The 17,133-nt window shown below is 44.2% G+C and overlaps 1 protein-coding gene across 2 annotated transcripts in view; it reads left to right on the top strand.

Annotated features, from left to right (window-relative positions):
* Positions 1 to 16,748, top strand: part of TMEM107 (transmembrane protein 107) — a 71,932-nt gene extending 55,184 nt beyond the window's left edge. Inside the window, exons 5-6 of one of the 2 annotated variants that reach the window (XM_085638042.1) lie at positions 4,790 to 4,886; positions 15,308 to 16,748. In XM_085638042.1, coding sequence (XP_085494168.1) covers positions 4,790 to 4,886; positions 15,308 to 15,377 — 167 coding nt within the window. In that variant the 3' untranslated portion in view covers positions 15,378 to 16,748. The remainder of the gene's footprint in view (positions 1 to 4,789; positions 4,887 to 15,307) is intronic. The other variant, XM_085638041.1, reaches the window with a different exon arrangement.
* Positions 16,749 to 17,133: the final 385 nt, after the last annotated feature.

Here is a 17,133-nt window from a genome sequence, read left to right as displayed (position 1 = left end):
CAACGGGGGCTCGAACTTCAGAAGGAGTAACTTCGTGGATATATATATATATATATATATATATATATATATAGTTATAAGTATAACCTTTAAATGTATATGGTTTGTGTAGTTTAAGTTGGTTCTGTATAGAAATAATAAATTATATTTTCCTAATCTTAAACCTTTTTAAATAGCGATACGTAAGACTAACCACCTAGCTTCAGGTTTTTTAGAGGTATTCTTGTCTAATATGATCATAGTTAATGAAAAGCTGATTAGATTTAATTATCTCCTTGTTTTTATGGTTTTGGGTTTTCTGGCTCCTATAAGAAGTAACTGAGAGCACGTGTGAGGTTTTATACCTCATGTTTTTGCTTCAAAACAGGTCTTTTTATTGTTAAGAACATTGAGATCAAATACACTGATCTTGGGCTCCTGTCACTTCAATGGTTTGGTTATGAATCCCACTGCTGTGAAGCTGTTTTTGTTTACCTCTAAACATTGTTGATCCCTGTCTCAGTTCCATCAACTCTTGACGTCGACCGTGCCAGCGACACCCTCAAACATTTACTTTGGTCTTTGAAATCAACTTTGATGTTGAGGAAACGATGTTGTGAGGAATCACTGTGAGTTGCAGTAGGTTCCCACTACTCTGCTTCACACACCCCATCATGCTCCCTATCAGTGGTGTGTGTTTTTGTTTTCACCAACTCCCTCCTGTGTAGGCACTCCTAATGTAAGCTGATCACCATCGCCAACTTTATATAGGATGGAAAAAAAACATTTGAGATCCCATCCAAAAACATTTGCAGAAATTTGTAGAGTAGCAGCTTGGAAATTGATTAACACCTTGACTAAACATTATTGCATTGCTCTTGATACTCAAGCAGAATCTGGTATAGGTCAGGGAACTCTAAAAACCTCTTCACGTAGCAAGGAGATCGCGTAAAAGACTGTTTACCTTATATGCATACAGTGAGAAAGTGGATTATTAGTTGGGGTGGATGGGAGCCCACCACAAGTAATAATGTCACTTTCTGGTTAGGTCCAGTAAAGGTTTCACTAGTTTAAACCTGAGCTTATTCCCAGGTAGCAATGGCACAGAGCAGGCAGGCTTAACTTAGGGAAAATGTGTAAAGCATTTCGAGTACCAAAACAGTTAAACGTTTGCTAACACAACACAATAGAAATGCCACTCCAGTTTATAAAAATAGAGAATAATGTATTTAATAAGATGACAACAAAACATCAAATGAGGAGAACCAGGCATATCATTTTTTTACGTTTTAGTAAAAATAATGCAAAATAGCGTTAAGCACCAACCGCAGCCATCTAGTTGAACTTGACTTTGACCTAGAGGCGATTTAAGTCTGACCACGATGGAGTGCAGGTCTGATACAGAAATCAGGTTCAACTCTGTAAGATGTTTTACTTCCTGACTGAGTCTGAATAGCCATCAGACGAGTTCCCGGTGAATCTGATGACTTTTGGTAGCAAAAGCTCCGACCACGAGAAATTCTAAATTTGCACCCATAGGTTTCTTGCCACCCAGATACTTTTTGCCCCTTTGCCCAGTAAAGATCTCTACGTTCTTACTTAGTCACTTTTTCAGAGCTCGAATTCCTCCAGCAGGGTAAGGTGACCGGCTGTAGCCAAATCTGGCTCCACGAGGCCAGGCACCTTCTCTGCGACGTCCTGCGGAAATGGAATTGCTGCTTTGGAAAATCTCAGAGCGGGAGCAACCTGAGTCTTTGACCCAGTGGCAACGCATCTTCAGGCATGGACGGAATACAGAGCAAGTCAAACATTCAACCCCAGTCAATAGATCTGGGTTACATCCATAGTTTTTTTGCTCACCATGCCACCCCAGTTTGGACCCAGCTTGTTTCCAGTCCAGGGAAGACCTGGCTTGGCAGTTCAGGCTGCACTGTTCCCATGAGGCACAGGGTCAAGACTGATTTGCATATGGCTGGGTCTAAATTGGGGTGGCATGGTGAGTAAAAGAACAATGGATTTAACCCAGATCTCTTGATTGGAGGAGAATGTTTGATTTGCTCTGCATTCCGTCCATCACCTGTGTCTTTTGCTATTTATTTTTATTATCATTATTTTGGCCTCGGTGGGTGTTCCTCTGGACCTCCCTTTACCTCGCCCCCTTCCCTCCTCCCCCCCGCAGCAGGGCCTAGTGTGGCAGGGTATCCCTAGCTTGACCCCTTATATTATTTTTATTTTCAAACTTCAGGACAGGGTACTAGTTCCCCCAAGTCCTGTAATGGCTGCTAGCAACATTTTTCTCATTTTTCTTTTTCCCTCGCCCGCTGGAGTCTGACACCCACAGGAGTGAACTGCCCCAAGTGGGAAAAAATCTCCCTGGGCCAATCCGAATGCTCTGTTTTTTAAAATTGTGTTTGAAGGACTCTTGCGAGTGGTCCACATATATAAATATTAAAAAATATATAAATAGAAAAAAAATTCTGCCTTAATTTCTCAAAAGCGCAAATTTACACCAAATCACAAAAAGCAATATGGACCAAGAACTTACTTCCTGCCAAATGTGGTGAAGTTCTGTTAACCCCTTCGCTGCGGCGGAAATTCCGCCACAGCGCTGGAGGGTGCGGGGGGGCAGCGCGGTGGCGCGGTGCTCATGACGGAGCCACTCCGTCATGAGCCACGGTTGGGCTGTGCTCATGACGGAGTGGTTCCGTCATGACTCCGCCCATGGCGCTAATCGCCCGCACAGGCGGGGAATTAGCGCCGCGTGGGCGGCACGGCCGCCAACGGCCGCAGCGTGACTGAACCACTCCGTCATGAGCACACGGCAACCGTGGCTCATGACGGCGTGGTTCCGTCATGAGCACGGAACGAGTTGAACAGGTTTTGTTAAAGCTCACCTGACAAAAATTCTATGGAAATTTCATGGGGAATTTTGCTTTTGGCACTCCTCATCTTTTTTTGTTTTTCTCTCATCCCCCGTTTGACGGATCACCCTGAAACTTTCCAGGAAGGAGCTGAGGTGAAGTTGATTTCTTAAAATCTTTATTTTGTCAAACGGCATCAAAGGTAATAGTAAACCAAAAAAACACCTTGTCTATGGAAAAGCAATCCTAAGGATTATTTATTACAAAATGTTGTTCTTTCCTTTTGCTCAACAGCAGCTGGTGGATCATTAAAGATTGCTACTCTATTCAAATCCCACAATGCAGAAAAAATGATTACTTACTTGTTGTACTAGTTCTGCATCATAGGAATCTTCATTGAAGTCATAAACAGTCCACCCACTTCCCCAGCTCTTTAGCACTGGACAATGAAAAGATAGATATTCTTGACTTTTCAAACAGAACTTAATGAGTGAGGCAAAGTGCCAGCACAAGGCATTATGGGTAGAGTACGCTTCTGGAGGTACTGGACTGTCTTACATTGGAAGTCTATCAAGTTACATTTTCTTTCTAAGACCTTGCACATTTCAACCTGCCTTTGTACCTAAAATAATGAAATGTAGTTTAAAATGTATTCTTGATAAACCTGTTTGTTTTTCAGAAAATAATCAATTTTTGATTGACTAATTCAGGGTGCTGTTTTCCTCCTATGAACAAATATTCCTCAAATGCTTTTTAGGTTGAGCATGGGCAGCTCATGCGCTGCGTTGCGAGGCATGCTGTATTCGAGAAAATCCTTGAAGCCCCGCCCACTCTCCGCCCATATTTGTCATTGGCTTGTGTCATTGTCCTTACTAAATGCTGGCTTCTGATTTGTTAATAGGCTTGTTAGTCCCTATTTTCTACCGCCTTGTCTTCATTTGTAATCTCCCATGAGGACTAGCCCTTTTACTTTGTTTGTTACACGGTACGTCTTATTTAGTCTGTCATTTAGTTCTTTAATGAGTTTCACCTACTACGACATGCTTTCCTGCAACACTCAGCACGCCATGTGCACTCCCACATTCCAAGCAGCCCGGTACAATGGCTGCCACTTCTTTGAAATGCAATAGGTTTTGCATGTATAAGAGTTAGAGCTATTGGCATTTAACCTCTTCAGTGCCCATGACGAGATAGTCTCGTCATGGAGCACGGTTGCGCTGTGCCCATGACGAGACTATCTCGTCATGAACCCCGCCCGCTAATGTAACGCCCGGCACAGGGCGGGGAAAGGGCGGGGCACTGAAGGGGTTAAATGACAATGGCTTTTATTTTTGTGTTAATTATCAAAACAGATAAATAAAAGGCACTGTCATTTACAATACAATAGCTTAAACTCTCGCAAATGTGAGCCCTATTACATTGCAACTGCTTGTTTATAATATATGAACAGCATATCTATGTTGCAGTGCTCCGGATTCATGAAGAGAGTGGGAATAGGTCCCTGAGGAGTCTATGCAAGCTGTCCAGTAAGGAACAAACACGGGGGTCACAGAGTATCCACCAGGTAGTCACGTTGCAGCTACTCCTGGTCAGCTGCAGCAGTCAGTCAATGCAGTGACACGCGTGCAGTGGCAGTGTGCAGGCAATGGCAGCATGCAGGCAATGGCAGCGCAGCCGCAGACAGCCAGCCGACGTTTTAGCAAACAGCAGTTGCAGCAAGACATAGCCCAGCTTGTAGCAGAGTACTGAGGATTTTGGCTAGAACTTTTTCTGTGATTCCGTATTGTTGTGAATGTGAGTGGCTGTATGACACCTATTGGTGTATTTACAGCATCAGATGCCTTTTTTATTATTTTTATTTAAATACTTTTGAAGCCTATTGATGACTGTTGTGCGGTCTTTGCGACTTCATGCATTATTTGCTGTTTTTCCCTAATTGTACTGACCAGCTCTGGTGGCTCACTCCAGTGCCTCAGTCTGTCTATCATTCTTCGTCTTCGAGAAGTGGGAGTGCTTCACCTACTGGTACATCTTTGGCTTCTGCAGGTAGAGTGCATCACTAGCACTGTTCAGACCCAGGGGATTGTTAATGATATGACCCAAACTAACATGCTGTACTTCATCAAGGCCTGGGCACCTTTCAGGCAATTCCCAGACATCTGCACTGGCCAATGTACTCACTCATAAAATAGAAACAATATGATGAAAAATTAGACACTGTATAAGAAGTTTAGCACCACAACCCCACCCATTTGTTCAGTTTTCTTCTCTAGCAAATCAATACGACAAAGGCAGTACGCTAGCTATAGAATATTTTTTGGGGTTTTGTCTGCGTAGTGTAACTATAGTATCTTCCAACACACTGTGCCACCAACAGCACTTCTGGCCTATCATAACCTTTCAACAAACATGATGGGGTTCTCACTATTCATACTAATCTACTGTTACATTGAATTTTTCCTATTTTGACTACTTCCTGGGCACCAACTACATAGAAAACCCCTGCCCTATGTCCAGTTGTCTCTCAAACGACCAGTCACCAGTGATTATAGTAACGTTGATGCTTTCAAGGCTCACACCCTCTGTACCCATAGGTTATAATAGATAATGTACAATTTCGGTAGATTGGGCTTCATGCTGAGGGGTGCATCTGAGCAACAGCCTAGCTTTTCAGAGCAGAAAATAGACGAGCTGGTCAGTTGTTTTTGTAAAAGAAAACGGATACTCTGAAAAACCTGTGGAAACCTTAACAAATGGGTAATGCAAAAATAGCTGGCAAGCATAAAAATATTCTACGTGTAATTCGCTATTTCAGCGGATCGGCGCTCAGCCATCTGACCTGTTGGAGCATGTAATGCTAAATTCCATACATTTTCACACTTTGTAAAATGTGTCCCAATGCAATAAATGGAGGACGGGACATGTGATAAAACAGAAACGCCAGACAGACACTAATGAGCAGGTGTCCTGCTCTTCTTTTGGGAGGAATGTGAGAAGACCTTGAAATAAAGTTACAACAAGCTATGGTAAAAGGCTGACTGCACAAAATCTGAAGTTCTCGCTTCGTTGTGCCAACTTCAGACTGAGGCTATGCTTCCTTGGAGAGCCAGGCTAAATGTGCAATATGCAACACAAAATAACAAGATGGCTGTTCTTTTAAGATGCATGTAAATGTGCACTAATCGTATGGCTCTAGTAGTGATTTCAATGGATATAAAAACAAATTCCGAAATGTTATTGCAAACAGACGGGTCTACATAAAATGGTGTCCTCAATTTAATATTCCTGTACCAGAAGTAAAGCAACATGTTTTAAAGCTGGAAACATTTGGACATTTGTAATTCCTGGATAAATATTTAAAATTAGAATTGATAAAAGTTAAGGGATGCTAATCAAATATTCACTAGTTTAAAGTGGAAATGCCTAATGTAGGTCATGAGGCAAACCCAGTCCATTTTCCAGAGCTGCAACCAAAATGGTTCGGTCCTGATCCAATTAAAGCTTTTCCAGTCAAGTACGAACAACCCGGATTTCCGCTCTGTTTAAACGCCAAAATGGCTGATACGCAATCCATGCATTGTCCTTCAGCCAGGCTTTAGTTGTTTGCATAAACCTAGCCAAAAGGCTATGGAGCACTGTAGACGTTTAAAGGCAAGGATACCGTCAGACGGTGGGTGATTAGAAGGGAAGCTGGGTTCTGAGAGCATAGGTTGACTGTTGCTTCTAGGTAGATAAGTTAGTTGGTACGAAATGAACGAGAGTGCATACACAAAAGTTGTTGTAAATTAATAGAAATTAGTCATGACTGAGGCTCCCAGTTTTCAGTGCTTACTGATTTTTACAGATAAATACAAACAGAAAACAATGTGTTTCCTGTCTGTATTTATTTTTAACCCCTTCGCCGCGGCGCGAATTCCACCGCGGCGCTGGGGGGTTTTGGGGTGAGCGCGGCGCCGCCATGCTCATGACGGAACCACGCCGTCATGAGTCACGGGCGAGCTGTGCTCATGACGGAGTGGTTCCGTCACGGCGCCGCCCACTTACGTTGGACGCCCGCACAGGCGGGGAAAACGCCCCGCGTGGGCGGAGCGGCAGCCAACGCCCGTGGCATGACGGAACCACTCCGTCATGAGCACAGCGCGACCGTGGCTCATGACGGAGTGGTTCCGTCATGAGCAGGGAAGGGGTTAAATGCAGAAAATACTGAAAATGGTGCTTCTTGTGAGAGGCTCCCCATGCTGTCTTTCACGAATTCCAGGCAAATGCTGAGCAGAAAGACAGCATGGGGAGTTAAAAACAGGATGAGATTTCCTTAATTACAGGCATATGCTAACATATATTTGTAGTATAACACTAATATCTACCTGTGAGTGCAGGGTTTTGTTATATGTGGTTGCTTAATTCACTTCTTGGAATTGGTGGGTGAGCTGTGCCCTCCATGAAGGGATCGCTTCTGCATGAAGCAGCTGACAGACTATTGGACTCATTGTCCTCATCTTACTGGGTAAAGACCCTGCTCTCATTCTGTCCCCCCGAAAGCAGGAGCTCTTTGTGGAACCCAGCCTCAGAGCAACGTTCTGTATATGAATGACACTTGCAAAATTATACATCCTCTTCTGGTGGAAGAGGTGTAATGGAATCCAAGCCGCAATTTGCCTCATTACTTATCAAGGATTGCTTATAAGCGGAGAGAGTCAGCACGTTCACAAATACTGGGTGATACTGGCTTGCAAGTTAGGGGCAAACACCCAGTCTTGGGGGTACCTCTTGTAAACGTTTCAAATTAGTGTTTAGAGAAGGTGACAGAACGTCATCTGATGGAGCCTGGAAATGTGGCAATGCATTGTCTAGAAAGGCAGAGTGTCCAAATTAGAGCCTGGTTCCACTTAACCTACTCCCAGCCATCCACCCGACTGCCATGACCACACTCATTTTCTGTGTGGCAGGGCTACAGTTCTAGCTCTGAACCAGAGAGCATTGCTAGCGCTGGAAAACCTAGATTGGGAGGGTTGCATATGGGGGAATGTGCTTCACATGCCTGCAAGCCTGCTCTTGCTGGCAAGGCTGCACACTGACTCTTTCAGAGTTGTGGATTCATGTCCGTGATCCGTATCTTTGTGTCTGCAGTAACCCTTGGATCTCTCCCATGCAAAATACCTGTACAACGTATCCTCTGAGCAGTCACGTATTTTCAGTGCCTGGCACTTATAATCGAGGAGTTGCAATAAAGCCAGCTCAGGGTTTGAGATCTCTGCTGCAGCATTACCCAAAGTTTCTATCACATTTATGCTATTCAGACAGCCTCTGTGAAGACAGTGTATAAATACTGGGGAAACTTGGAGAGGAGCTAGCATTAAATTCTCAATTTCTTGGTGAGACAAAGCTGTGTCTCAGTGAAAAGCGATGTCACTTTATTTTGACCTAATAAACATGTTTTATATGTAAGTGGTCTCAGAGAGATTTTTCTTTCACACACTAGAAAGGGACATTTTTTTAACCTCGCCTTAGGAGAATGTGCTTGTAAGGTCTAATTGCATTTTCCAGGAACACACCTTTCCTCTGTCCTAAATAACATCACACATTCCTTTCTGACTGCCTTCATGTTGGGCTACAATCTGCAGTTTATTTTTTCTACGTTGTTCAACACAAATGTCCAACATGTATGGGACTTTTTTCTGTTTCGGACTGTCACAATGCCTGGTTATGGATCAGCCACCGTTCATGGTTTGAAGTACCTCCTTGAAACAGATGCCAGGCAGTTGTATGCATAATGAGCATTGTCATTTCTCACTGTTCATAAAGAGTGCAAACAGTGAGGCTCTGCAGGTCTTCAAAACCAAGACACTATCATTCAGAGGGTCTTGTTGGCAGAAGAGATGTGGATATCTGTTGAGGTTATTCCATCCGTTTTGTCTATGGCTAGATGTACTAAAGAGTGGCCCTTCATAAGAGTGAGTTGCAGTGCTAGCTGTGAATGTCGGAGATTATGTATTTGAGATGCACAATTGAAAGGGACTGAGTTGTGTAGATGAGAGTTAGACAAAGGCAAATGTTGGTAACTTATTTACGGTTTGACATGTAGTGGTTCTAGCTGTGATAGAGCCTTACAAGACCAAACCAAAGTCGCCCTTCAATTGATACTTCTAATTGGATGCCTAGGGTGCATGCAGTTGTACTGATCTGAGGCTGATGACACCGGCCACGTGATCGCTTTCCAAACAATTGGAGCAAACCTAGTTATCCCAATCAAAAAAATGCTGGTATTTTATACCCCAGAATACAAGTTTCTTAACCAATTGTTAGGCAACTAAACCAACTAATAGATTGAAACTTTTTGATGATTTTTCTGAATTTCCATTGGTGTTTTTTTAAAGCAAATAGTTTAAATTGCAATCATGTGAGTGACTGTAAGAAAGTGGGTTTCTGTTGCAGTAACCCCCCCCCCCCTTTTTTTGCCTGATAACTGATGCACTTTTCCTTGTTGTGCCCTGGGCTCCTGCCAATCAGGTGCCCAGGGCCTGTGTTCTTTCCCTAAAAACTTCCTAACAGCCAAAACCCAATTGGCATCTCTGGTCACCTGCCAGCCCCTGGTAAATGGTACCCTAGGTGCCCAGGGCCTGGTGACCAAAGAAGACCCCTAAGGGTAGCAGCACTTATTGTGCCACCCTTAGAGGCCCTGTACCCTTACACACACACACTGCCTTTGCAGGCTGAGTGTCTGGGTGCAGAACAAAACAAAGAGTCGACATGGCACACATCCCTGTGTGCCATGCCCACAACACACTGCCCTGGCATACCTCAGTCACCCCTCTAGCTGGGTGCCCTATGCCAGAGGTGTGGACACGGGTGCATGAGCCCTGTGCCCCTACAGTACCCAGGTCCATTCCTGGGAACTGTAAGTGCAGTGCTGTCATTAAGAGTATATGGTGCTGGGAGGTCGTCAACACGAACTCCACAGCACCATGATGGCTGCACTGAAGACAGAAGTTTGGTATCAAACTTCCCAGCACAGTAAACCCACACTGATGCCAGTGTGGGATTTATTGTAAGATGCATGACAGAGGGCATCTTAGAGATGCCCCCTGAACCTAACCTACAATCCATGTCTTGTCTGAGGGGCTGCCTAGGCTGCCACACAGCAGACAGGTTGCTGGACCCCTGGGTAGAGAGCCATCTGCTATCCTGGGCCTGCAACAATGCACATCCTGGGTGAGATGCAGAGTCTCCTCCCCCAGGATGGGCAGGGGAAGCTTCAAAGGCATTCCGCCTTTGTGAGCTTCTCCAGGCCACTTGCTGTACCCAGCAACTGGCCCCTACCGGTTCTCAACCCCCTCCCTGGCGGGAAGACTGGCCGGAAACCCCAAGGAAGGACAGGGGGTGTGCCAGCCTCTGCCAACCCAACCCCTCAGGTGGGGGAGGTGAGGTGAGGTGAAGCGAAGCATGTCCCCGGGCTCTCGCCATATTGAAGGTGGGAAGCCCTGCCCAATCAGGACTAGGCCACTGCCCCCTCCCACAGGAGAGTGGCAGGATAGGGGGTGTACCCACCCCAGGGCAGGGACCAAGTGGTCCCTGCTCCTTACCTACCTGTAACGCCCCTAAATTTAGTATTTCGGGGCACCCTGAACCTTCCTTCCTCAGATGCCGATTCAACAACAAGCAAGAAGATCAAGAAACCAGAAGACCCGCCGCGCAGCTGCTAACAAAAGGACAACATCAACTGACTTGGCCCCAGCCCTACCAGCCTGTTGATCCTTGAACCTGCTCTTGTGGAACTCCGGTGCCTTCAGTGGTCAGCAACTTCAAAAACCCCGGAGGACCTGACCACCTTGAGAGTCTACCAAGACTGGGACTCCCACGAGCAGTGGCTCTGCTCAAAGCAAATTGCTAACCCCTGGCATCAGCCCGCAACCGCGTACCCTGCGCACTCTGCACCCGCCAAGCCTGGCCTGTGCCGGAGTGAACAAAGACCCCGAGGACGTCCCCCCGGCGACTGTGACCCCGAATCCAGCCCCGAGGACTCACCTCGACGCTCCAGACGACGCCTGCAGCCTCAGAACCAGGTGCCCCCCCCAACCGCGATCAACAAAGGGTAAGATTTCCCCACATCAAAAGGCACCCCGGTGCCCTGCGGCCCCCTGTGCCAACTCCTGGGTACTTACCTATCCTCCAACTACCCAACTTACCTCTCGAAGTGGTGGTGACACCTGAAGAATCTTCGTCCCCGAGCTTGCAGCCTTTGTTCGACCCGGAGCTTTCCCATTGAAACCCATTGAGCGCCCGAAGGCTCAAAAGCACCCTGCACCCAGCCGCCCGAGTGGCCCTGGCAGTGTAACCTCTACACCTATCTACTTCCCCATTTGCCCTGAGCAAGTGACCAGGAGCCCAGCTCCCACAGCCGCGTGGCCTGCTAGTCAGCAGCCACCAACCAAGGCCCCTCTGCCTCCCATAGGATAACATTGGGCCTAACTCACTCTGCAACCGGCTGTCCCTGTGCCGCTGAGGGTGTAACAACTGTACCTACCTGACACTGGGAGACCCCTGAGTCTGTGCCCAGAACCTTAACTCTGCCAGTCGAGTACTTACCCAAAAGCCGATAACCCAATTTTCCTCCATAGGCTAACATTGACTGGTAACGAAAACGAAAATACTCACCTGCTATTAGGAGAGATCCCAGTGCTGGATCTTGGTGCCCAGCACTGACCCTGAAAAATATTCATAACCGTACTTACCAGTAACCCAATTTTCTTCCATAGGAAATCATTGACTGTTTTTCTGTGAAATTTCTTCTAAGTGTCGATTTTTGCAAACTTCAAATATTCTTTAAAAATTGTATCAACTGTGAAAACGCAATTACTTACCTGTTTTAGATAGATGTTCCAGTACTGAGCCTAGGAGCCCAGCACTGGATTACAAAAGTAACGAGAACATACTTTACCTGTAACTTGAATTTTCTTCCATAGGGAACCATTGACTGTTTTTCTATGAAATTTCTTCAAAGTGTCGATTTTGCAAATTTATAAATATTCCTTAAAAATCGCCTGTATAACTTAAACGCAGTTTCTCAACTGCTTACAGGTGGTACACTAGTGCTGGATCTGGTATCCAACACTGACCTAGAAAAAGTAACCATAACCCCACTTACCTGCTAAGTGAATTTCCTTCCATAGGATAACATTGGTAATTTGATCAGAAAAAGCTTCTGTCAACTTTTAAAATAGCAAAATATTGCTTAAAAATCACAACAGTAACTAAAACAAATTTACTCACTTGTTTCCAAGAACTGTCCCTGGACTGAATCTAGGATCCAGTCCTGGAGTTAGAAAAGTAATCTTGAAAGTAATCAGTTCCATATAACTTAAAATTCCCATTGAGCCCAATGTATTATTGTGTTTAAAATTGTATTGCCTATTGCAACAAACTGTAACCATTACCTGCACAAGTCAATGGCCTATTGCAAAGTATTTAACTAAAGCATCTCATTCTGAGAAAGTATATTTTAATACCTATTGTTGGTTCTAAAATAAAACAAACATTTATTTTTTATATAAACCATTGGCCTAGACTTCAGTTATTGAGTGTGTGAGACCATTTGCTGACTGAGAGTGTGCAACAAATGCTTTATACTGTCCTCTGACACTGCCTTACTGCTCGACCAAGCTACCACTTTAGAGAGTAAGGTAAAATCTAACTTTAGCCTCTGCCAAACCTCTGGGGACTGTGGACTCTGTACACACTGTACCTATTTGGGAACAGTATATACAGAGCCACTTTCTCACAGTGACCAGGGTCAAATGATTGCTTGCCAGCCAATCAAATTATACATGTTCGCCCACGTGCACCAAGACTGCGCTAACGTGTTGAGTATGAAGGACTGGATAGGTAAAAGCATCAGTATCCAGCTTGAGGATATCATTTTGTGCATTGATTTGCAAAGCTAAAGAATAGAAAGTTACATTTGTTTTCATGAGGCAACGTATCTCAAGATGTGAAATTAGAAAGAGGAAAGAGAAAACCCCACCTAGGAGATAATATTCTTTGAGTCTTGCACACACAATCCAGAAAAACATACTTGCGCACTAGGCGCACCTTTTCACTCCTCCTCATAATGAATTCAAAATATATTCAAGCTGGCTTAGGTACGTGCTCTAAATGTGCCAGGTTAAAATCAGTGAGGGGCCTGCTTTCAATGATTTGCTTTCTGTTTGATCTTCTGGACATAGTATATTTTAATTATGAAGATTTAAAGTTGGGAGCTACAAAGTACTGTACCACAGTAGTTGACCCACATGCCACTATACTGTGAATTATCAATGGCAGGTTAGTGCTGACGATTATATCATTCAAAGAAGGTCACGCGAGTTTCAAAGCATCATGTTTTGTTTGTTTTTGATGGATGGCCAAATGTATCCCCATTTGTGATCTGAAGGAGGCCAAAGGGAAACCCCCTTTAGTTGTGCAGAGTGGCACATCTGTAGCAGATTACATTCTTGGCAGCACTGATTAACTGAAGCCATCATTGGAGCAACCCTGTTCCCAGACATTTCCAAGATGCTGCTGGAGTTCTAAATGACTGTCCCACTCTGAGAGGTGGAGGGAATCATACAGGCCTGTTTGATGACCTCTGGCAGTGTTAGTCTGCAAATCCCGAGGCAATGTACCTCACATTATAAATCCGCTGCTGAGAGTCCTTTTCCATTAGGGAGAGGCTGAGGGTTTTGGCCTGCTGTAATAGTTATCAATGCTTTTCACACCACAATGAGGCATGTTCCTTCTGGCGTAGTACCTGCACCTCTGCATAGCTGTGAAAAAATTCAGATTCTTGAGGCAAAACCTGTGATTTGAATGTGACTTTATTCTAAATCTCATTTTATATCTACCCTGGTGTTCCAAAAAGGGGTAAAATCACCTCAGTCACTTTGTATGATGCCACGTCCAGCTTTATGTGGGCCTGGGGAACCCGTATATTGGAGACACTTCCTGCTCCTTTCTTAGGAGGGGCTGTCAGGATTACCAAAGATCCGGGGAAAACGAGATTTTCAGTGAGCATAATTGCTCTTAAACAAAAGTCTAGGCAAAGGAAATTAACGCGTCCCCCCCGTCATTTCCAAGATGGCGGTTTAAGAGGGCCTGCAGGAGAAAAGACTCTGTGCGCGCTCTAGCTTATTTGGCAATCGTTATCGTTCAGGTGTTGAGCCCGCTCTGTGGCGCACTTCATCTGAACTGTGAGGAGGAAAGCACGCATCCGAATTTCCCCGCATGTTTGGGCAGCGAAGAGCTTGGAGCGTCACAGCAATACTTACTTGAGGGTCGTGACTAAAAGCGGAATTCACAGGACGCTGCAGTAAGACTGTTCCGTAGTAATTATATGAATGCGCTTGAGGACAGGACAAGTGTTTTAGTCGTAGAGCATTCGCAAATCATTTCAAGGGGTGCCAGAGTCACAAGGAGTGTCAGCACAAGCAAATTAATGTGGGAAAGACACCAGATACCGAAAACCAAGTGTAATTAGTTAGTTTAGTAGTGTGATCATCTTTATTTAATTCTTAAAGCATAAACTGTTCAATCATATCATTCTATCCAACTTTAGCTAACGTGTTTCGTCACGCATTATCTCACTTTTACTTCCTCAGGGCTTCCTTTTCTTGTCAAGTGTGAAAAGTTGTGACGTGACATATTGCCTATGTTTTACTCTGGATTTAAATATAGGATTGTTGTACTAATAAGGAAGTTCTTTTGTGAGCACCATTTAGCTGCATATATTCTGGTATTTGGTCTAGGGGGTGTAAGGTCAATACTTAGCAATATGTACAAGTATGTTTGTCAGCGCATAATAGGCACTTGTATTCTGATAATAGGTCTTTGGCTTAGTATTAGTAAGATCAATGCGTAACAATAGAATGGATCCAATCCTGTTTCGGTATTATAGATAATCTTTGTAACCATCTCACAAGTGTCATCGTCGTAATGCTCGTTTTCATTGTTTTAGTTCATTCTTGAGTGCGTAGAATCAGGAGTTATCACCCATCAAGTGATGTGATATATGTTTAGGGCACAGTTGTTGAACTACAACATTCTGAAGGCTAATTCCACAGGTTGATTTGTCTGGTGTTTAATGGCCGTAAAAACGTGCATGTAGGATTTCTGTTTTGGAACCCCTGAAGGGTAATTTAAAAAATAGAGGTTAGATCGTTTGAGACCCAGGGGTTGGTTGGCGGGGGGAGTGGTTAAGACTTTGTGAAGAGTTATAAAATGTTGGTTTGGAAAATAGGATGAACTTTTTGGACAGGTGCAGCTTTGCCTATTACCTGCCCTCTTCGTCTATCAGCGTTTGGGCCTGCTATTCTGTTATATAAATATGAAGTTAGTGCTGCCACCTTTGCTTGTATGATGGGTGTTCATGTGAAAATATATGGGCTACAGGCAAGATTCTACATGAGGCTAATGTTGCATTCTGATCTCTCCTTCAGTGTCCTTCCTGCCTTCATCGAGATTATCCTCTTCATCGCAGTGTTTGGACTGAAGAAGAAGCCCTTGTGAAGGTGTCTCAAGCTGGTGATGGTCGTGGAAGAGCAGCTCGTCTTCAACCCAACTGAGGGGTCTTCCATCTTTGAGGGATACCTTTCATCCCACAAATTGACCTCCCTTCTATTCAGTTTCTTGGAGGGAGTAGTTCACAAAGTGTGGCTCCCAGGAAGACGTGTGTCAAGGAATCGGCATTTCGAATAATTTCAGGAATTTGTGTGTCTTTGACTTTTCATTCACCTAATTTGCAATAATGAGGGACACAACTGATGGTGACGCGTTGGACTTGCTGTGCACTTGGAAACCGCCTCAAAAGGTGTCCATGAAAATTACAAGTAACTAGGAAAAAAACAAAAGATGCTATATAAATAGCTTCTCAAATATCTGCATGTAGTGGCAGCTGTTACAGCCTAACAGTGACAACGGTCTGTGATTACTGCGTTACAATTTGTGTTTTAAAATCATTATTCCGTCACATCTATGTCTCTCATATTCGTTAAAACAGCTGAAAATGCTGTGGATCGCTGTCTTCGTGATGCTGTCGTGATCCAGTCCATGAACAGCCCACAGGGGTACATCCCCTTTGCCATGCCTCTTCTCATTAAGGACATTGTGACGTGATAGCACAGTGGTTATCTGCAATAATGGAGTTCACAGATGGGACCATTAGTTGTGAGAGTGGGTAGCTACATCTCAGTAAAGGAGCGCCAGTGGTCCTGAGAAGGTCCTGTGCAAACATCCAGCAGGGCTGCACAAGTGGAGCTTTTAAAATGCCCATTAGAAGGAGCAGCACAGCACACTTGCTTTAAGTCCCGTAGATAGTTATGTAAATTATTTATACTGACCACTTTTTTTTTTTTCTTCCGACGACTGTGGGGGTCATGGCGGCACGGCTTCCATTTTTTTGTATCAAACCTTTACTATGAACATGTGGAATTGGAGGCAAGAAGTGTAGTGGTATAAGAGTGTGTTTCAGTTCTGCTGGAAGCTTCATTTGACATTACAAGTAAACCTTAAAAAATGGTATCTTTCCTGAACTGGATTGGGCGTTGTAGCTGCTGTGAAAGTGAGGAGCACTGGAGCAGTCTCCTCCCATGCTCAGTCTGCACAAGGTTGGCTCATCCAAGAGGAAGACTTTTACAAACACTGAAAGGACGTTTGCCACTGCACGACATAATAGAACGAGAAATCAAAAACGCATTCTGCTAGGAACTTCACAATTTTGAAACCACTTCGGTTGCTCTGCAGCATTACAAACCATGCGCGAGCTGAGATTCTTAATACCTGTTTTTAAATCTTCCTAGGCTCATAATTTAGCTACTTGCTTTTCAAAATTACTGTTTCAATAGTATATCTTTTTTACTCAAATATATATATTTATTAAGAGCTATGTCGCCAGTTATTTTTTTTTCTTGTTCACATGATCACATTTTCCCCGTAGAGGTTTTGACAGTCCTTTCGTTGGTGATGCGTCGAGGTGTTTCCCAGAAGTGAACTGTTGCTACCAGCACACCATTAATCTCCTTAGCACTGTAAATCTGTCGCCATCAAGCTCACGTCGGACTCCACAGTTCAACAGGAGAGAGGAAGCTAGTTCAGGCTTTAAATTGAGAGGTAGTGCCCTGAACCCATACAAAGGTTTGTTAGGCTCATTACTTTAAATGAATTCTGTTGCTATTGCTTTATGTACTGATACAGAACTCTTGTGTATTAGTCTATATTGAAATTACATTTATATAGCGCTTACTACCCCTGACGAGGCGTTGAAGCA

This window comes from Triturus cristatus, chromosome 12, assembly GCF_964204655.1.
Source record: "Triturus cristatus chromosome 12, aTriCri1.1, whole genome shotgun sequence".
In the NCBI taxonomy this organism is placed as follows: Eukaryota; Metazoa; Chordata; class Amphibia; order Caudata; family Salamandridae; genus Triturus; species Triturus cristatus.
Note: the sequence above shows the minus strand (reverse complement) of the source record. Positions and strands in the feature narration are given on the sequence as shown.